Source organism: Oncorhynchus kisutch, linkage group LG29, assembly GCF_002021735.2.
Source record: "Oncorhynchus kisutch isolate 150728-3 linkage group LG29, Okis_V2, whole genome shotgun sequence".
In the NCBI taxonomy this organism is placed as follows: Eukaryota; Metazoa; Chordata; class Actinopteri; order Salmoniformes; family Salmonidae; genus Oncorhynchus; species Oncorhynchus kisutch.
In genome coordinates, this window is record NC_034202.2 from 6,217,194 (window position 1) to 6,238,298 (window position 21,105).

Consider the following 21,105-nt stretch of genomic DNA (forward strand, 5'->3'; position numbering starts at 1 on the left):
TTTTTTTTAAAGATGGGTTATTTCACACTTCTTTTTGCTTTTTGACTGACACCTGGGGGGGGGGGGGATAAAAATTGAATTATTCATAGGTTGGGACATTTGCACGTAAACGTTATATTGCAATTTTAAAGAATTAAAAGTTGTTTCCGTGTGTGACATTTCTTGTGTGTCTACCGATGAATCGAAGCCGATTGTTAATATTATGTAGTTACTGATTCAAGCAGAGCAGTCCCATTTGAGAGGCTTTCAGTCTTCCTAGATTACGCTCCATCAGATAAGAGACAAGGAAACACAATCAAATCTAAAATGCGGTATAAAGTACAATAAATAGCTAAGAGTAAATTGATGAAAAAAATTGAATTTATCTATGCTGGTTTCTTAGACTTTCTATGGTTTTTCATATCAATGAATCAATGTGACAGTGCTTAGACCAACTCCCAATTTGGTATAGGTTTGATTCTATGCTCATTATTATTATTATTATTAACTTCATTCATTTCAAATGCTTTTATTTCAGGTTTATGAAATGTTTTTTCATTTTAATTTTTTACTTCTAATCTTCCCTTATTTGTCTGCTTTTCCTCTGAACAACAGGAACGAGTCCTCAAGACAGCCCCAGAAACTTCTCTCCTAGTGCCTCAGCCCACTTCTCCTTTGCACGAAGGTAATAAGGAAATGCATGTTCTATTAGTACCTCTGCTCAACTATCATGCTTGCAGGAATAAAAAAATGTTTGTTTTGTTTCGTTTAACAATTTCCTGAAAGTAATTCATACTTCAACTCGGTCATCATTTTGCTTTCTCTTGGTAATTATCTGACATCATAACAAATGTGGGATACAAAGGAAATACGAATCTTGATATATTTATAATTTAAAAAATGACAACAAAAACAAATTCTGGTGCTATTATAGTCTGATGCAGACAGTTAACGGTTCTTTTGAGAAGCGAAGGCAGGATCTCACTGTCTTCTGACCGGCTCTTTATACAGATATATAAATCACAGACAGGTTCAAGGGTTCAGTCTTTCACAAACAGCCTGAAAGGTCTTTCAGTACCTTCACTCAACACATTTTATTTGAATAGAGTTTTCTTCATTGTTATGATTCACAGTCTTTGCCACAGACCAGGCAGGCCATGTTAGGCCTCTGTTTGCTTTTCCAAAACAATGCAGAGAGAAATAAAATAGAGGAATAATAGAAAAGTAATAACAAGTAATAGTAAATACACAATGAGTAACGATAACTTGGCTATATACACGGGGTACCAGTACCGAGTCCATATGCGCGGATACGAGGTAATTATGGTGTACTGTATACAGTGGCTTCGGAAAAGTATTCAGACCACTTGACTTTTTATATAACATTGATTCATAAAAAATATATATATATAAAATCTACACACAGTACCCCATAATCACAAACCGAAACAGTTTTTTAAAAACATTTTTGCTAATGTATTACAAATAAATAACAGAAATACCTTATTTATATAAGTATTCTGACCCTTTGCCAGGTGCATCTTGTTGCTTTTTATCATCCTTGAGATGTCTCTATAACTTGATTGGAGTCCACCTGAGGTAAATTCAATTGATTGGACATGATTTGGAAAAGCACACACCTGTCTATATAAGGTTCGAACAGTTGACACTCCATGTCGGAGCAAAAACCCATCCATGAGGTCAAAGGAATTGTCCATAGTAAAGGGTCTGAATACTTATGTAAATGTGATATTTCAGTTTCTTTATTTATACATTTGCAGAAATGTCTAAAACTGTTTTTGCTTTGACATTATGGGGTATTGTGTGTAGATTGATAAAGGGGGTGAAAAAATACTCAATTTTCGAATAGGGCTGTAACATAACGAACTACAAAAATCTCTGAAACTGGAAACACTCATCTCCCTCACTAGCTTTAAGCACCAGCTGTCAGAGCAGCTCACAGATTACTGCACCTGTACATAGCCCACCTATAATTTAGCCCACCTATAATTTAGCCCAAACAACTACCTCTTTCCCAACTGTATTTATTTTATTTATTTATTTTGCTCCTTTGCACCCCATTATTTCTATTTCTACTTTGCACATTCTTCCACTGCAAATCTACCATTCCAGTGTTTTACTTGCTATATTGTATTTACTTTGCCACCATGGCCTTTTTTTGTTGCCTTTACCTCCCTTCTCACCTCATTTGCTCACATCGTATATAGACTTGTTTCTACTGTATTATTGACTGTATGTTTGTTTACTCCATGTGTAACTCTGTGTCGTTGTATGTGTCAAACTGCTTTGCTTTATCTTGGCCAGGTCGCAATTGTAAATGAGAACTTGTTCTCAACTTGCCTACCTGGTTAAATAAAGGTGTTCTCAACTAGCCTACCTGGTTAAATAAAGGTGTTCTCAACTAGCCTACCTGGTTAAATAAAGGTGTTCTCAACTAGCCTACCTGGTTAAATAAAGGTGTTCTCAACTAGCCTACCTGGTTAAATAAAGGTGTTCTCAACTAGCCTACCTGGTTAAATAAAGGTGAAATAAATAATAAAACCTTTGAAAAGTCCAGGGGTCTGATTACTTTCTGAATGCATCATTTATATCTGAATCATGAAAAATCCCTTTTGGTTTGTTTCTATCTGTCCCTACATGTAGTCTCATGTGTTGTTCCTTTGAGAGTTTGTTTTCTTGTTCCGTGTTATTGGTTAGTGCAAAATAAGGCAATAAGGTGTTTGTTGCAGGTAGCAGAGGTCTGCTTCAGTAGGCTATTGAAAAGTGAAGGTTGCATATGACATGCCTCTGATCGTTACTGCACATAGATCAAAGGTCACCCAGAACCTTTGATTTTTAGGCCTTTGCAGATTTCACTTTGTACATTTTAAAAATAAGCTCAGTCAAATAAGGGCAGTTATGTTATGTATAATCCTGGATATCTGAGTATTCTTGTTTTGAACATCATTCATCGGTATTGTAATATATTGTTCATAACTACAGTTCTCATTCCTGATTAGTAATGGATGGGTTTAGGGTTCAAAGTTAATGATGACGTCTGCCTCTTTCTATCTCTGTCTGTCTGTGTGTTTGAGAAGGACGGATGGACGACGCTGGTCTTTGGCATCTCTGCCCTCCTCTGGCTATGGCACCAATACACCCAGCTCCACTGTCTCTGTACGTACCATAACTTACCACTCACTTTGCTACAATTACTTAAGAATCAACTCAATGAGTTATTACATGTGTTAGCTAGATTTTTTTTTTAAAGCAATGCCAAAAAGGTTGTTAAACCTAAACCCCTTCACATACAGTATACCGATGGAAAACCGTTTCCATCCCGCCCCCAAGAAATACAGATACCAAATCACTGGAAATGTAAGAATGAATTTGAATCAAGATGTTTCAATGTGAAATGATAATTTGATAGACTGCCTCTAGTCTGTTCTTCAGTGACCGGTGCTGTACTGTAGGCTATTGGAAGTCAGATGAGGGGCGAACAGATACTCCTGCTAGTGTCTCCCAGGTTGACATACCACCAGAAATGTGTTTCGGGTCAGCAGGTTTTTTTTAGGGAGTAAACATGGCCCTGACACAAAGCCAACAGCTATGCCCCACACATAAACAAAGACACACGCGGCAACGTGTCCGTGACCACACACTCTTGCACACACATACAGAAACACACGCACATAACCACCCACACCTCTGATCTGTTTACTGACCAAGTCAAATCACACAGGCAGGAAACGGTCAACTCTGACACCTATGCGTCACACTCACACGCAGGATTGACCACACACACACACACAAGCCCAGTAAGCACGCCTCCACACACAAAGTAATGGGTTGTTTGTTTACAGCCAAGTTTTATGAGGACATTCATTTAGAGTCGATAAATACTGGATGTTTTGTTGGAGGCTGGTGAGGATTACTGTTAGAGAATTTACTATAGAGAAGGAGTAAGACTGGCAACTGTGTTTGTCCAGGCTATGTTTACACATCTGGTTGCTACGGGTCTTTGCAGCTCACTTGAAGATGAATCCTTTTTGGATTTTATTTCAGAACAATGTGTTGAGGAGAAACAGGAAAGTTCACAGTAATTTGTTAGCTTTCATGTACCGTCACAGCCATTTCAGCACCCATACGTTTCAGTCCTTCGTTTTGGAGACACTGTAAAAGGGAATAAGTGCCGTAATGAACATGTGCCCAATCAAATGAACACAGCAGTCCGAAAAAGCACACACTCTCCTGGTAACTGCCATTCTCTCGTGCAACGACGTCAATCAAAGCGTTAGCCTCTCGTTCTTCTTTTTATCTTTTCTTGTTCAATGTATATTCATTTCATTTCCAGTCGTCCTGTTCATCACAGGAGAAGCTTCACCAGCTGCCCTTTCAGCCCACGCCGGACGAGCTGCACTTCCTCTCCAAGCACTTCTGCACGGAGAGCATCGCTGGGGATGACCGACGGAGGGGGACCACGCCCATGCGACCCCGCTCGCGCAGTCTCAGGTACGTACGAAAGCCAGTCACACACCTTTATAGATGCCGGGGATAACAGTCGCTGAATAGTATCCTCCTTTTATAGACTTTTATGTGAATAGTTTTCAAATGAGATTTGATTGAAACCAATGTATTTGTGCTGTAAGATACGTGTTGTAATATAATGACTGATCCTTCCGTTGTATTTCTATGTATTTGTGTTGTAATATAATGACTGATCCTTCCGTTGTATTTCTATGTATTTGTGCTGTAATATAATGACTGATCCTTCCGTTGTATTTCTATGTATTTGTGTTGTAATATAATGACTGATCCTTCCGTTGTATTTCTATGTATTTGTGTTGTAATATAATGACTGATCCTTCCGTTGTATTTCTATGTATTTGTGTTGTAATATAATGACTGATCCTTCCGTTGTATTTCTATGTATTTGTGCTGTAAGATACGTGTTGTAATATAATGACTGATCCTTCCGTTGTATTTCTATGTATTTGTGTTGTAATATAATGACTGATCCTTCCGTTGTATTTGTATGTATTTGTGTTGTAATATAATGACTGATCCTTTCGTTGTATTTCTATGTATTTGTGCTGTAAGATACGTGTTGTAATATAATGACTGATCCTTCCGTTGTATTTCTATGTATTTGTGCTGTAAGATACGTGTTGTAATATAATGACTGATCCTTCCGTTGTATTTCTATGTATTTGTGCTGTAAGATACGTGTTGTAATATAATGACTGATCCTTCCGTTGTATTTCTATGTATTTGTGCTGTAAGATACGTGTTGTAATATAATGACTGATCCTTCCGTTGTATTTCTATGTATTTGCAGCCCTGGAAGGTCCCCATCCTGTTGTGATCATGAGATTATTATGATGAACCATGTCTACAAGGAACGCTTTCCAAAGGTGAGTTAGATCTATACTGAGCCAACTGAGTTAGATCTGAGTTAGATCTATAATGTCGTATTGCCTTCAAGCTAGAATCCTTAATTGAAACAATAACAAATTGAACCCCCCCCCCGCCTGTTTCGCTAAAAACGCTACGGGGTGGGGCGTAGACAGAGCTATGAATGCAAGTACTGACCTTCCATAATATCAAATGTATAGTTTTAACCATGTTTTGCGGCTATACAGTGTTTGTTTACATTTGGGGTTCTAACGGTGTACGACAGTTGAACTAAGCGCATGAGGCATTTATAAGTTATATTATTCAAGAATCGATGGGTATCATTAATTTATAAGTCCAAAAATGGATGTAACATCTAAGGATTCCAGCATTAACAATGGTTATTTGTTATCAAAACAAATACTCATGTTTTAACAGTTGTTGCTGAGAGTTGGACTTTTTCACCTTTGAACCCTGTCACCCTCTCTCAACACATTCTCTACTTCTAACCCTTTCCACCCCTCTGTGTCTCTCCAGGCCACAGCCCAGATGGAGGAGAGGATCCAGGAGATCATCCGGACCAGCTCCCCGGAGAGCGTGTTGCCGCTGGCGGACGGTGTGCTGGGTTTCGCCCACCACCAGATCATCGAGCTGGTCCGCGACTGCCTGGAGAAGAGCCGCCTGGGCCACGTCACGTCACGCTACTTTTGTGAGCTCACCGACAAGCTGGAGAGGCTCTTCCAGGAGGTGGGTGACATTTTCGGTACATCTCAATAGTGTAATAATAATGAATGTAATGCAAAAGGGGTTTTCTTTCCTTGTGTCCTCTACTCTACAAAATCTGGAATAATGAAGGAAAGGAGATGAGGCAAGTGTAAAGGGTAGTATAGAGTGTGGTGCCACCTGCTATCCATGGGGGATATCACTGGTTAACTTTAGCAGCCATCAACCTTTTACCGTAGTAATAAGTACACTGTAAGTACAATGTCGGTGCACATTACTGCACAGTACTTTGAAACTATCAAACTGATTCTTTCACCAAAATCATTTGGTTTACAGTGCTCCCTTACCTCTCTGGTATTCAAAGTCATTTTCGTCGCACTATTTCTAATCTGTAACTATTAATAACTTGTTTATAGATGTTCTGTATTTCACAACGTCCTCTCCCCTCATGCATGCTTCCTATTATACTCCCTCCCTTTCACTTAATGGTGCTTACTGTCCCGAGCACTGAGCAGCTCACAGGTCCGTGTGAAATGTTGAACGAGTGTGTTCTGTTCTCTGTATCTATAGTCCACGTCCCGGTCGGAGAGCCAGGAGGTGAACTTCATCAAAGAGCTGGTAAAGAAGATCCTCATCGTCATCGCCAGGCCGGCGCGCCTCCTGGAATGCCTGGTATGTCTCGCCTGATTGTCGCTAGCTAGCTACCAAGCACATGGCCATGACTTCAGACATTGCACAAATTAAACGGCAACTAGGGACAGTTTTTTTTTTATAGGGACAGAAGTTTTTCCTGACCATGTGGTGTGACTAGTTAAACCACTGAGTCCTAATACTAAGTACAAGTTCTATCTGGTGGTGACAAGCCATATAGATGCAATCCATCCTCCTCTTGCTCCTGCTAGTCCTCATTGTCACAATAACATCACCATCAACCCAGAGAAAAGCCAACAGCACACAGACGATGCCCATTGGAACTAAGAGTTCCAGAAGTGAAACCCGTGTCCCCGTGTTGTCCTCTCCTCAGGAGTTTGATCCAGAGGAGTTCTACCATCTGTTGGAAGCTGCCGAGGGTCACGCCAAAGAGGGCCAGGGCATCAAGACTGACATCCCCCGCTACATCATCAGCCAGCTGGGTCTCACACGGGACCCCCTGGAAGGTACGTCAAGTTTGACTTTTGACCTTTTAGGGAGTAGGTAGACGTGCCTAAACCAGGGCTCTCCAACCCTGTTCCTGGAGAACTACCGTCCTGTCCGTTTTAACTCCAACCCTGTTCCTGGAGAACTACCGTCCTGTCGGTTTTAACTCCAACCCTGTTCCTGGAGAACTATCATCCTGTCGGTTTTAACTCCAACCCTGTTCCTGGAGAACTATCGTCCTGTAGGTTTTAACTCCAACCCTGTTCCTGGAGAACTATCGTCCTGTAGGTTTTAACTCCGACTCTAATCTAACGCACTTGATTAATAATTAGCTGGTTAATAAGCTGAATCAGGTTAATTACAACTTGGGTTGGAGTGAAAACTGACATGATGTTACGGTTTTCTAGGTGTGAAGGATAGTCGGACCAAAATGCACATGGACAATCACCCACGACAAACTCAAAGAATATGGCTGCCTAAATATGGTTCCCAATCAGAGACAACGATAAACACCTGCCTCTGATTGAGAACTACTCCAGACAGCCATAGACTTTGCTAGATAACCCCACTAGCTACAATCCCAATACATACACACCAAAACCCCAAGACAAAACACACCACAATACAAAAACCCCATGCCACACCCTGGCCTGACCCAATACATGAAGAAAAACACAAAATACTTAGACCAGGGCGTGACAGAACCCCCCCCCCCCCTAAGGTGCGGACTCCCGAACGCACCTCAAAACAATAGGGAGGGTCCGGGTGGGCGTCTGTCCATGGTGGCGGCTCCGGCGCAGGACGTGGAACCCACTCAGTCAATGTCTTAGTCCCCTCTCCTCGCGTCCCTGGATAGTCCACCCTTGCCGCCGACCATGGCCTAGTAGTCCTCACCCAGAACCCCACTGGACTGAGGAGCAGATCGGGACTGATGGACAGCTCGGGACTGAGGCAGCTCGGGACTGAGGGGAAGCTCGGGAGTGAGAGAAAGCTCGGGAGTGAGAGAAAGCTCGGGAGTGAGAGGAAGCTCGGGAGTGAGAGGAAGCTCGGGAGTGAGAGGAAGCTCGGGAGTGAGAGGAAGCTCAGGCAGGAAGGTAGATCTACCAGATCCTGGCTGGCTGGTGGTTTCAGCAGATCCTGGCTGACTGGCAGATCCTGGCTGACTGGCAGATCCTGGCCGACTGGCGGATCCTGGCCGACTGGCGGATCCTGGCCGACTGGCGGATCCTGGCCGACTGGCGGATCCTGGCCGACTGGCAGTTCTGGCAGATCCCGGCTGACTGGCGGATCTGGAAGAGTCTGGTTGACTGGCAGATCTGGAAGAGTCTGGTTGACTGGCAGATCTGGAAGACTCTGGTTGACTGGCAGATCTGGAAGACTCTGGTTGACTGGCAGATCTGGAAGAGTCTGGTTGACTGGCAGATCTGGAAGAGTCTGGTTGACTGGCAGATCTGGAAGAGTCTGGTTGACTGGCAGATCTGGAAGAGTCTGGTTGACTGGCAGATCTGAAAGAGTCTGGTTGACTGGCAGATCTGAAAGAGTCTGGTTGACTGGCAGATCTGAAAGAGTCTGGTTGACTGGCAGATCTGGAAGAGTCTGGTTGACTGGCAGATCTGGAAGAGTCTGGTTGACTGGCAGATCTGGAAGAGTCTGGTTGACTGGCAGATCTGGAAGAGTCTGGTTGACTGGCAGATCTGGAAGAGTCTGGTTGACTGGCAGATCTGGAAGAGTCTGGTTGACTGGCAGATCTGGAAGAGTCTGGTTGACTGGCAGATCTGGAAGAGTCTGGCTGCTCGGGCTGCTTCATGCAGACTGACAGCTCTGGCTGCTCCATGCAGACTGACATCTCTGGCTGCTCCATGCAGACTGACAGCTCTGGCTGCTCCATGCAGACTGACAGCTCTGGCTGCTCCATGCAGACTGACAGCTCTGGCTGCTCCATGCAGACTGACAGCTCTGGCTGCTCCATGCAGGCTGGCAGCTCTGGCTGCTCCATGCAGGCTGGCAGCTCTGGCTGCGCTGAACAGGCGGGAGACTCCGGCAGCGCAGGAGAGGAGAAAGGCTCTGGCTGCGCTTAACAGGCGGGAGACTCCGGCAGCGCAGGAGAGGAGAAAGGCTCTGGCTGCGCTGCACAGGCGGGAGACTCAAGCAGCGCTGTAGAGGAGAAAGGCTCTGGCAGCGCTGAACAGACGGGAGACTCCGGCAGCGCTGGAGAGGCGAGGCGCACTGTAGGCCTGATGCGTGGTGCTGGTACTGGTGGTACTGAACCGAGAACACGCACAGGAAGCCTGGTGCGGGGAGCTGCTACCGGAGGGCTGGAGTGTGGAGGTGGCACAGGATGGGCTAGGTCGTGAAGGCGTACTGGAGATCTTGAGAGCAGTGCTGGCACAGGACGTGCAAGGCTAGGGATGTGCACAGGAGGCCTGGTGCGTGAGGCTGGCACCAACTTCACCAGCCGACTAACACGCACCTCAGGACGAGTATGGAGCGCTAACCCAGGTGCCATCAAATCCCCGACACGTTCCATCGGGCGAATTCCATGCAAAAAGCACCAACACAGCAACTCCCTCATTTCTCTCTCCTCCAATTTCCCCATTAACTCCTTCACAGTCTCTGCTTCGCTCACCTCCAACACCGGCTCTGGTTCTGGTCTCCTCCTTGGCTCCCCACGATAAACAGGGAGAGTTGGCTCAGGTCTGACTCCTGACTCTGCCACACTCTCCCTGAGCCCCCCCCCCCCCCAAGAAATTTTTGGGGCTGATTCTCAGGCTTCCTTCCGAGTCGCCGTGCTGCCTCCTCATACCGGCGCCTCTCCGCTTTTTTCCGCCTCCAGTTCTTCTTTGGGGCGGCGATATTCTCCAGGCTGAGCCCAGGGTCCTTCTCCGTTTAGGATTTCCTCCCATGTCCAGAAATCCTTATAGCGCATCTCCTCTTTGGGTTGCTCCTGCCTGTTGACACGCTGCTTGGTCCGTTGGTGGTGGGTGATTCTGTTACGGTTTTCTAGGTGTGAAGGATAGTCGGACCAAAATGCAGCGTGTAGATTGCGATCCATGTTTAATGAACAACGTACAACACGAATAAACACAAACACTACAAAACAAAGAACGTAACGAAAACCGAAACAGCCTATACTGGTGCTAACTAACATAGAGGACACTAAGGACAATCACCTACGACAAACTCAAAGAATATGGCTGCCTAAAAACCCCATGCCACACCCTGGCCTGACCCAATACATGAAGAAAAACACAAAATACTTAGACCAGGGCGTGACACATGAGGATAGTTCTCCAGGAACACGGTTGGAGAGCCCTGGCCTAAACCAAAGTTAGTGGAGGTGCAGCCGCACATCACACGTTCAGAAATGAGAAGAGTGCTTTCTGATGAAAGCTGCAAGGGCCGTGAACTCATTCCAGTAGTGGGCTGCATTGATAAAGGAAGTAATCAAGATGTACATTCCAATTCTTCACCCTTTCCCCGAAGTGTACCCCCTCGTGGATTTCAATGGAATGGAGTGAGGAATATGGTGGAAACTCCCTCCAGCCATGCTTGCACCAATCCAATGATTTTTAAATGCATGAGGGGGATTGAACGAGTGCAATCTTCTGGAGAAAGGTAGAGAATCGTAACGCAGCCATTGTATTATGGATCATCCAATCACTTGTCATGCTTTGTGTTCTCAAAGTCTCAGCTACATTGATGACCTGATGAAAGTATGATAAATATAATTATATGATAAGAATATGATCCTGACACAGAATCTAGTTAACCCCAACCAGCTTCATCAGAACACTAAAGCCTACATTTTGAGAAAAATAATTTCTTGCACGTTCTGTTCCTCGTAAAACTCCCTCTGTAATGTACTACGATAAATAAAACATCGTAATTATGTTGTGGCTATTGGGGTCTAAACGTTTTGGAAGCACTGCTGGAGCTGAACATCTTATCAGTTTTTAGAGAAGAATGACTTGTATTACTGCAGTTTAACTACTACAAAAGAACTAGTACTAGAAGTACAAGCTACCATTTCAGTATCCACAAGGACCAAAATATTGCATCAGCATTACAGTAAATATTTTTTTCCAAGGCTAATATAACCTGTCAGGCTAGTATTAAACACCAATGAAGAAGGTCTAAGACAAAGGTGATGTAGAGTATCATGTGTCCTGTACTGAACTGACTGCCATCCTAATGACTCTCTCTCTCTCTCTCTCTCTCTCTCTCTCGCTCTCTCGCTCTCTCAATTTAAATTAAACCCCAACGTTCATTCTGACTAATTAGAAACGAATGGTCTCCCTATAGAGCTGAAACAGTTCTACACACAGACTGGCTCACTAACCTCCGTCCTCATTTGCCAATGTCTCTCCACTCATTTCCCCTGGGCTTATACCGTGTGTTTTCCTTGTCCAGTAGCCTGGAGTGCTGGAAGCAGCCTTCTAGGCAGGGACAGATGTTAAGTGGCATTGGAAATGGGTTTAGGGTCTCTGTGGGGACGACCCCCCCTCCTGATTCGCTACCTCCTGCTGTTCATACATCACTGATGGGAAGGGATGCACACACACGTGCATGTATATAAACGCTACACATGCAAGACGCACACACATACGCAAAACACGAACGTACACACATACACTTGAGTGTTCTGGAGTTGTGGTTTTCTTAATGGATGTCTGACATGTGTTGCTGCCACTTCTGGTTTCCACCTCATTTCCTCTCATTTAGGATTTCTCAGACTCAGCTTATTAGGTGGACAAAGTCAACAGATTGCTCTTTCTTAAGTGCCAAAAAAAAGAAAGTGTGTTAATATGCAGTAATGTCAACTCCCTATAGGCTTTGACTAAATGTTGAGGTGTGTATATATAGGACATCTGGATTTAAAGGTCACTGTTTGGTGTTTGGAGGTGAAAATGCTGAAATTGCAAAGTCGAATGAAATGCTGTTCTTTCTCTCTCTCGCTCTGTCTCTCTCTCGCTCTGTCTCTCTCTCTCCCCCCCCCCCCTTCCTACAGAAATTGCTCAGATGACCAGTTATGACAGTGGGATAGCGGAAACACCAGAGACGGATGACTCTGTGAGTATTCAGTATATTTTATTCAAGTTTTTAATGACAGGTTTGATGTATTTCAGTAGAATAAAGTTTCTCTACTCTCGTCCTCCCAGTCCCAGAGTCTGAGCGCGGCCCTACGATCCCGACGAAAGCCCTGCGAGATGGACTTTGAGATGACCAAACTCATCAGCAACGGAGCCTATGGGTGAGAGAAACTTCTCTGGTGTTCGTCAGGACGGTGATGGAATCCAAACCTGTTTCAGCTGTCATTTAGGATTTGAATTGGATATGTGATTTGGATTTACTCACATTTTGTACTCATATTTTCAACCTTCAATTCATGGCCCTGTCCTTTTCTGTTCCTAAACCTCAAATAAGTATATACCGCAGCACTTACATCATGTATTCCCTCTCCTACAGAGCTATGAATGTGTGATTTCAAGCCACCTTTACCACGTTTATGGCTAACCGTGTCATTCTCTGTCTGACAGAGTAATGTATGGTTGATTTAACTTAGCCTTTGCTACGTATCGAACATATTGACTCCTCTCTCTCTCCGCCTCTCTCTCTCTGACAGGGCTGTGTATCTGGTGCGCCATAAGGAGACCAAGCAGCGTTTTGCCATGAAGAAGATCAACAAACAGAACCTGATGCTGAGGAATCAGATCCAGCAGGCCTTCGTGGAGAGGGACATCCTGACCTTCGCTGAGAACCCCTTCGTGGTCTCCATGTACTGCTCCTTCCAGACGCGACGACACCTCTGCATGGTCATGGAGTATGTGGAAGGTAGCTCGCCTTTTCTTATTTTTTTTATTTTTTTTACGGACCCAAATCAGTGGAAGACCGAACGCTGACACCCGGGGGGATAAACTGCTGTAGAAATACTGGTTCATGTTAATGTTCCATCCCTATTTTTTACCAAATGCACTTTTTAGGTTGGGATTAATCATTAATAATTTTACAAATGTTGAATGTACTTCATTGTAGTATATTTCAATGTCAGAATTAACTCAATAAACCGAGTATCTGTCTCTGTGTGCCATTAGGAGGTGACTGTGCCAACCTGCTGAAGAACATGGGCCCCCTGCCTGTGGACATGGCCAGGATGTACTTTGCTGAGACAGTGCTGGCTCTGGAGTACCTCCACAACTATGGCATCGTCCACAGGGACCTCAAACCAGACAAGTCAGTCTCTAATATCTCTATAGTAAGGTCAGATAATGTCACTGAGAAGGTAGATAGATATAGCCTGGTCTCAGATCTGTTAGTGCTGACTGGTGATTTTTATTTATTTATTTGTCTTTTTTTTAAATTAATGTATTAATTTCCAACATGTCACACTAGCCAAGCAACAACAAATAAAACACCACATGTAAACACATTGTTCACTCTCCTCCTATTTTGTCACATTTCTATACTTTTCTTTGCATATCACAATTGAATCCTAACAAGAAATTGAAATACAAATGTTGCGTATATGGGAGGGCTGCAACGAAATTTAAAGAACAAGAAATAAATAGGTAATTAATATTATGAAATGCTAAACTTAGTCATAATAAAGTTGACAGCAGTTTTTCATTATGTACATTATTTGTATAAATGTACTGTACATATTATTGATTGGTATATTGGTTTTGTATAAATAATTTTGTATCAATAACCATGATTATTATTGACAAATTATAAATCAAATCTTCCCCCATTTTCATTCACACCAAGACAACTTCAAACTTGGCCCATTTGTTTTCATATTCCTTTATCTTTCCCTTTATGTTTACAAAAAAAAGATCACATTTGACAGTGTTCATTGACAGTTTGAGCCATTCTGAAAATAAGGGTGACTTGCTCCTCTTTCCAGTGCCTTAAAATGACCATTTTAACAATGAGAGTTAGTGACCTGAGCATGGAAGCATTTGGTGTATTTTGACTGATGATCTTAACCTTTTTGAAATTGCCAGTCACTTGAGTGATCAATGTTATTGTGCCAATTGAGTGAGATTGTGTAGTTGTACAGTCACATGTACAGGGTTGCAGATGGAATTCAGGGTATAATACGTTTCCTGAGCTCCAACAATGCCAGACGCTATCTTCTGCCATTGGCATCTATGTTATGGTTTTCTCTCGTTCTCTCCCTTCCCCAGTCTGCTGGTGACCTCCATGGGCCACATCAAGTTGACAGACTTTGGGCTGTCCAAGGTGGGCCTGATGAACATGACCACGAACCTGTACGAGGGACACATAGAGAAGGACGCCCGGGAGTTCTCTGATAAACAGGTACATTGTGTGGAGATGACATTCTACCTACAGTATAAGCCAATCTTTCTTGCTCATTTATTTATTTTGGTAATGAAAACAAGAAAGCAGAGAGAACATGACAACTATGGTATTCAGTCTGAGAAATTGGATACCAACAGCTTTCAGGTTATTCTTTTTCCAATGTGACAAAACTTACTACTATTATAATGTGCCTATACCTGTTGCCTTCTGTCTGTGTTTGCAGGTGTGTGGGACCCCAGAGTACATTGCTCCAGAGGTGATCCTGAGACAGGGCTATGGGAAGCCTGTGGACTGGTGGGCTATGGGCATCATCCTCTATGAGTTTCTGGTCGGCTGCGTACCTTTCTTTGGAGACACACCAGAAGAACTGTTTGGGCAGGTCATCAGCGGTCAGTCTAACTCTCTTCTCTCCTTGTGATTTGACTTATGGGGCGAATCCTAAGTTCCAATGAAGTCGAATTTGCACTTAGCGTTGACATCAATGCATAACTAAGTAGGACAAAAATATGCAGGCCTTAATGGTAATATCTAATTATTCAGTATGGAATTAGATGGTGCCAATCTTTCCGATTCATTTGGGATTAAGGCATGTAATGCACAAAACAGATGGTGTGTGGGGGTGTGGATTCAGCTTGACATGAGACATACATTTTTTCAAGTTTTTGATAACTTTATGATAGTTTACAGAGAACCCAAGTGTTCCCTCTATCCTATGTTAATGAATGTGCTGCCATGACAGATTTGGTGTGCTCTCCATCATGGCAGGCCAGAGGGACGCAGTGTTAATTAAAGGGCTCTGAACACGCTGAGCTGAATGCCACTCTACTCAGGCCTGAGGGCCACCATGCATATTCATGCTTCACTCCCAAATCTGATGAAAATGGGAGCGAAATGGCACCAAAGACAAATCCGTGGAATGGCGCAGTCTATACTGGTGTGGCGTATGCTGCTATTTTTCAACTTTTGTGAACAGGCTACACTTGTCAAACACACATGAACACACAGAGACATGGAGATGCACACACAGATATTTTGATCACATACAGCACCTTCAGAAATTAGTCATACCCCTTGACTTATTTGACATTTTATTGTGTTAGTCTGAATTCAAAATTGATTAAATTGCTTGTTTTTTACACACAGTACCCCATAATGACAAAGTGAGATGTTTTTATACATTTTTGCTCAATTTTTTTAAATTAAATATTTCATTTAAATAAGTATTCCCACCCTTTGCTATGACACTCCAAATTGAGCTCAGGTGCATCCAATTTCCTTTGATCATCCTTGAGATGTCACTACAACTTGATTAGAGTCCACCTGTGGCCAATAAAAAAAGTTCTGTCTAAATAATGTCCCACAGTTGACAGTGCATGTAAAAGCAGAAACTATACTATGAAGTCCAAGGAACTGTCCAAAATAGAATTGGGATGAGGCATATATCCAGTGGTGGGAAATGTATTCAATTGTCATACTGGAGTAAAAGTAAAGATACCTTAAGTAAAAGTCCAAAAGTATTTGGTTTTAAATATACTTAAGTATATCAAAAGTAAATGGAATTGCTAAATATCAAAATTCAAAATATTTCAAATTCCTTATATTAAGCAAACCAGACGACACAATTAACATTTTTTCTCTTTTTATTGACTGATATCCAGGGGCGCACACCGACACTCAGACATAATTTACAAACAAAGCATGTGTGTTTAGTTATTCCGCCAGATCAGAGGCAGTAGGGATGACCAGGATGTTCTCACTCACTCTTGAAGTGTGTGAATTCAACCGTTTTCCTGTCAAATTGTAACATGTACTTTTCGATGTCAGGGAAAATGTATGGAGTAAAAAGTACATTATTTTCTTTAGGAATGTAGAAAAGTAAAAGTTGGCAAAAATATAAAAAGTAAAGTACAGATACCCCAAAAGAACTACTTAAGTACAGTAATACTTTCAAGTATTTTTTACTTAAGTACTTTAAAGTATTTTTTACTTAAGTACTTTACACCACTGCATATATCTGGGGAAGGGTATACAACCATTTCTAGAGTGTTGAAAGTTTCCAAGACCACAGTGGTCATTGGGAAATGGAAAAGATATGGAACTACCCAGACTCTACCCCGATCCTGACCAAACGGGCAAGAAGGACCTTGGTCAGGGAGGTGACCAAGAACCCTATGACCAATCTGACAGAGCTACAGAGTTCCTTGGCTGAGATGGGAGAACCTGCCAGAAGGACAACAGTCTCTACAGCACTTCACCAATCTGGGTGTTATGGGAGAGTGGCCAGACGGAAGTCACTCCTGAGAAAAAGGGCACATGGACACGCCTGGAGTTTGGGTGTTATGGGAGAGTGGCCAGACGGAAGTCACTCCTGAGAAAAAGGACACATGGACACGCCTGGAGTTTGGGTGTTATGGGAGAGTGGCCAGACGGAAGTCACTCCTGAGAAAAAGGGCACATGGACACGCCTGGAGTTTGGGTGTTATGGGAGAGTGGCCAGACGGAAGTCACTCCTGAGAAAAAGGGCACATGGACACGCCTGGAGTTTGGGTGTTATGGGAGAGTGGCCAGACGGAAGTCACTCCTGAGAAAAAGGGCACATGGACACGCCTGGAGTTTGCAAAAAGAAACTTGTAATGTAACTCTTTAGCCTGAATGCAAAGCCCTGTCTGGAGAAAACCAGGTACAGCTCATCACCCGTCTAACACCATCCCTAACATAAAGCATGGTGGTGGCATCATCATGCTATGAGGATGGGATGTTTTTCAGCGGCAAGGACTGGGAGACTGGTAAAGATAGAGGAAACAATCAATGGAGTCAAATAGAGCAAAATCCTTGATGAAAACCTGCTTCAGAGTGCAAACAACCTTAGACTGGGGCAAAGACTTACGTTTCTACAGGACAATGACCCCAACCATACACACAAAGCAACGCTGGAATGGCTTCAGAACATAAATGTGAAAGTCCTCGAGTGGCTCAGCCAAAGCCCAGACTTGAATCCCATTTGAAAGTCTGTGGAAAGACTTGAAGATTGCTGTTTACCGCCGCTCCCCACCTAACTTAACAGAGCTTGAGAAATCATTAAGGAAGGAAGAATGGAAGAAAATCCCCAAATGCAGATGTGCAACGCTGATAGCCAATACGACATAAAGCTGTAATCGCTGCTAAAGGTGCTTCTTGACTCAGGGATGTGAATACGTCTATAAATTTGATATTTAATTTTCAATACATTTGCTAAAATGTAAAAAAACATGTTTTCACTTTGACATTATGGGGTGTGTACATGGGTGAGAATCAAAAAAATATTGAATCAATTTTGAATTCATCCTCTAACACAACAAAATGTGACCGACAGGCTCGATTCGGTCTTTTGTAGCTACATTTGAAATGGTGTTCTTTACATTGGATACATTTTTATGTCCAAATGTTATGTCTTAGTAATTCTGCTTTGAAAGTTGATACATTTGTAACCACACTTTTGAGATAATGTCCCTTGAATGTATTGGTACCTACTGGAGAGCTCTTCTTTATCTTCACCCATTCAGCATTGTTCACACCTTCTTAGGCTTCAGCCCCACCCATCTCTTTAAGGATTCACATGTGAGGCTATGTACTAAACAACTAGATATTTCAAGACTAAAGGCTGGCTTATACTACGGGTGTATTCGTAAATGTAATCAGAGTGTGCTCTGGGCGTTCGTATACTCAGAGCGTTTCACTCTCAGAGCGTACGGGGCGCGGACGAGGAGAAGGGTTGGGTTCTGACTAACAGCAGTCAAGCTCCCAAGCTAACTGGCTAACGTTGGCTGGCTTGCTAGCTACTTCCAGACACAAATGAGAGAACTCTCTGACCATTTTACTCACTCTAGCAGAACTTGTTTGGCTGTTTTTACGTTATCTAGAGCATTGGTGACTGCAACTGTGCTGTTGGGAAAAATTTACTGACATTTTTATGCCAACGATTAGTGACACAGGCCCTATTCAATGGGTGTTGAGCGTTCGTAAATTATTCTGCTACGTCTATCGACAGTTGTTGCAGTGACATTATGAACATTCTATTGAAATAGTTACTTGCATAATGTGGTCTTTTGTTTAGACTTGTAGCTAGCTAGCAAGCTAAACAATTAACCATAATCCCATCTCATAACGTTATTACCCTGCATGAATCTGGTTAAATTTGAGCCAGCTAACATTAGGCTATAACTAGCAAAGCAAATGGCTCAGAGATATGAATAATATTACTACACAGATCATACACGTAACATTAGCTAACTAGCCAGCCAGCTAACATTAGCTAACTAGCTAACAGTAGGCTTTAACTTGAAATGATAACGACTTTCTGACTAAATGAGAAATGTCATATCTGAAAATGTAGCTAGCTAGACTATCTTACCCGTAAACATGGATGGACGCTTCTCCCTCTCTGTCACGGATGCCATGGTTACCCTTAGTTTGAAGACGTAATCCAGAGTCTGCATATTTGCAATCAAACGGCAGAATTATCTCCATCTCCTTAGCTATCATACTCTAATTCCACTGCCTTCAAAACTCAGGTTTTCCAGAAAGTGGAGAGCAACATTTATTCAGTGTTTGCAGATTAGAAAGGATTACCTACACATAATGACCAGCTCATGTTATAGACAGCAGCAAGCTACATGGCAGATCAATTCGAACTCATCTCTCTGCATGTCGAGCCTACGAGCCTACTCATTATCTCAGCCGATCATGGCTGGTGGGATGGTTGTTGTTGTCTTTTTCTGTGGCTAAACCAACTAGGCTCGTAATTTAACAATTTTATTCATATTTACAGATGACATACAAGTTTATTATTAAGGCACATGAAGTTCACATGTTCCAGAAGGCATTTCTGCCTAAAAACGCATTTTGATAATAAAAATAAATTAAAAAATGGCGCGACATACACCCAGTTTCCTGAAACGAGTCACGTGGATAAGTCGAAGGGTATGAATACTTTCTGAAGGCATTGTAATTATTAAAAAATTTCCGACCTGGATAATACATATTATTCCAGTACTGGAGAACAGACAATCATGAATTTCATCTCATCCTTGAGGGAGTGAAGATCGCCAATTTCCAAATTCAATGGTGTGAATAACAATATGCCCTTTTGTCCGAGGAAAACTCTCAATGACTCGCATTAATCTGATTGACTGTGGGACTGTTAAATGTGGCTAACTGCTAACTCCGTATGTGTTGTCTATGGGATAGTGCTAATGGCTAGCTAACTCGGTGTGTGTTTCTATGGGATATTGCTAACGGCTAGTCAACTCATTTTTTTTTTGTGGGATATTGTTGCTAGCTTCTAGCTAACTCTATATGTGTTGTCTGTGGGATTTTGCTAAGTACTAACTAACTGAGTGTGTTGTTGTTTCCAAGATGAGATCAACTGGCCGGAAGGAGAAGATGCTCCCCCTGCCGACTCCCAGGAACTGATCACCCTGCTACTCAGACAGAACCCTCTGGAGAGGATGGGAACAGGTAGGCACAAGTTGTGCACAACACATGCCACATACAAATACCTTTTTCACTCTACCAAACCAAACCAAGCTGTACTAAGCTGGCCTGGTTTCACATCCACCAAGCAGATTACGGTTAGAGTCGGCCCCATATTTATGCGAGTCAGGCAAAAGATTGAATTTATTTATTGGATTTATTGGGGCTACGTTTAATTTGTTGAAACTCAGCACGGGGTACTCTATTATTAGAGGTTGAAGGTGTTCAAAGGTTTACTAACAGTTATGACCTACCAGGGAGCGTCCTCTCCCCTCAGTTAAAACTGTCCAAGTACAGACAGTGGTTATTGTCATAACTCTCTTGGTGTCTTCTCAGCACATCCCGTTATTTAAAGATACAAGGCTGGACAAATGGGATCAAACAAATGGGCAGAACAGTTTATCACAAAACCCCGCTGCCTCACCTTTTCCTTTCCCCAATTACAATAATTCCTCCCGGGCGACCTCGAATGTCGACCCGGGCAAGGTCACGCATCTTCAGCGTCTGTGAATCATAAACATTGTCCCTGACCTGAGATGAAGCCACCGGCTCCCCACCGTGTCTTAAATGGCACCCAATTTGCTATATAGGGCTCTGGTCAAAAGTAGTGCACCGTGAAGGGAATAGGGTGCCATTTGGGACGTAGCCTTTGTCTCCTGCACAGCAGGCTGTACAGGACTGTATTCATCACATCCAGAGGTTGGGGTCGAGCTATTCATCGGCGGCCCTCCGTCTCTTCCTCAAAGGTCACCGGCAGGAAATTGCACTGCATAATTGATGGCTGGTGATGTCACTTTTGGGTGCTGGCCAGTAAAAAAGAGGATGAAATGTTAGCATCTGCATTTCCTTTTGTGTTGGGGCAGTGGCACCGCTGTCCAATGTCAACTTTTGTCTCGAATGGACCGGAAGTGTGTATGTTGGTACTTGCAGTAGGCCTATGTGTGCAAGATATCTGTGTCCATCTCTGTGAGTCTGTTTGTGTATGCAGAGGTGGAAAAAGTACTCCGTTTGCCATACTTGAGTAAAAGTAAAGATACC

The 21,105-nt window shown here is 43.0% G+C and overlaps 1 protein-coding gene across 4 annotated transcripts in view; it reads left to right on the top strand.

Moving 5' to 3' along the window:
* The window catches only part of LOC109873739 (microtubule-associated serine/threonine-protein kinase 3), a 191,285-nt gene that overhangs the window by 155,728 nt on the left and 14,452 nt on the right, over window positions 1–21,105 (top strand). For 3 of the 4 annotated variants that reach the window (XM_020465436.2, XM_031808932.1, XM_031808931.1), the window contains 14 exons: window positions 595–664; window positions 3,078–3,156; window positions 4,334–4,491; window positions 5,318–5,393; window positions 5,911–6,120; window positions 6,667–6,768; window positions 7,121–7,253; window positions 12,242–12,303; window positions 12,393–12,484; window positions 12,857–13,065; window positions 13,326–13,464; window positions 14,421–14,553; window positions 14,780–14,945; window positions 19,951–20,052. In XM_020465436.2, the coding sequence (XP_020321025.2) occupies window positions 595–664; window positions 3,078–3,156; window positions 4,334–4,491; window positions 5,318–5,393; window positions 5,911–6,120; window positions 6,667–6,768; window positions 7,121–7,253; window positions 12,242–12,303; window positions 12,393–12,484; window positions 12,857–13,065; window positions 13,326–13,464; window positions 14,421–14,553; window positions 14,780–14,945; window positions 19,951–20,052 (1,731 nt within the window). The remainder of the gene's footprint in view (window positions 1–594; window positions 665–3,077; window positions 3,157–4,333; window positions 4,492–5,317; window positions 5,394–5,910; window positions 6,121–6,666; window positions 6,769–7,120; window positions 7,254–12,241; window positions 12,304–12,392; window positions 12,485–12,856; window positions 13,066–13,325; window positions 13,465–14,420; window positions 14,554–14,779; window positions 14,946–19,950; window positions 20,053–21,105) is intronic. The other variant, XM_031808930.1, reaches the window with a different exon arrangement.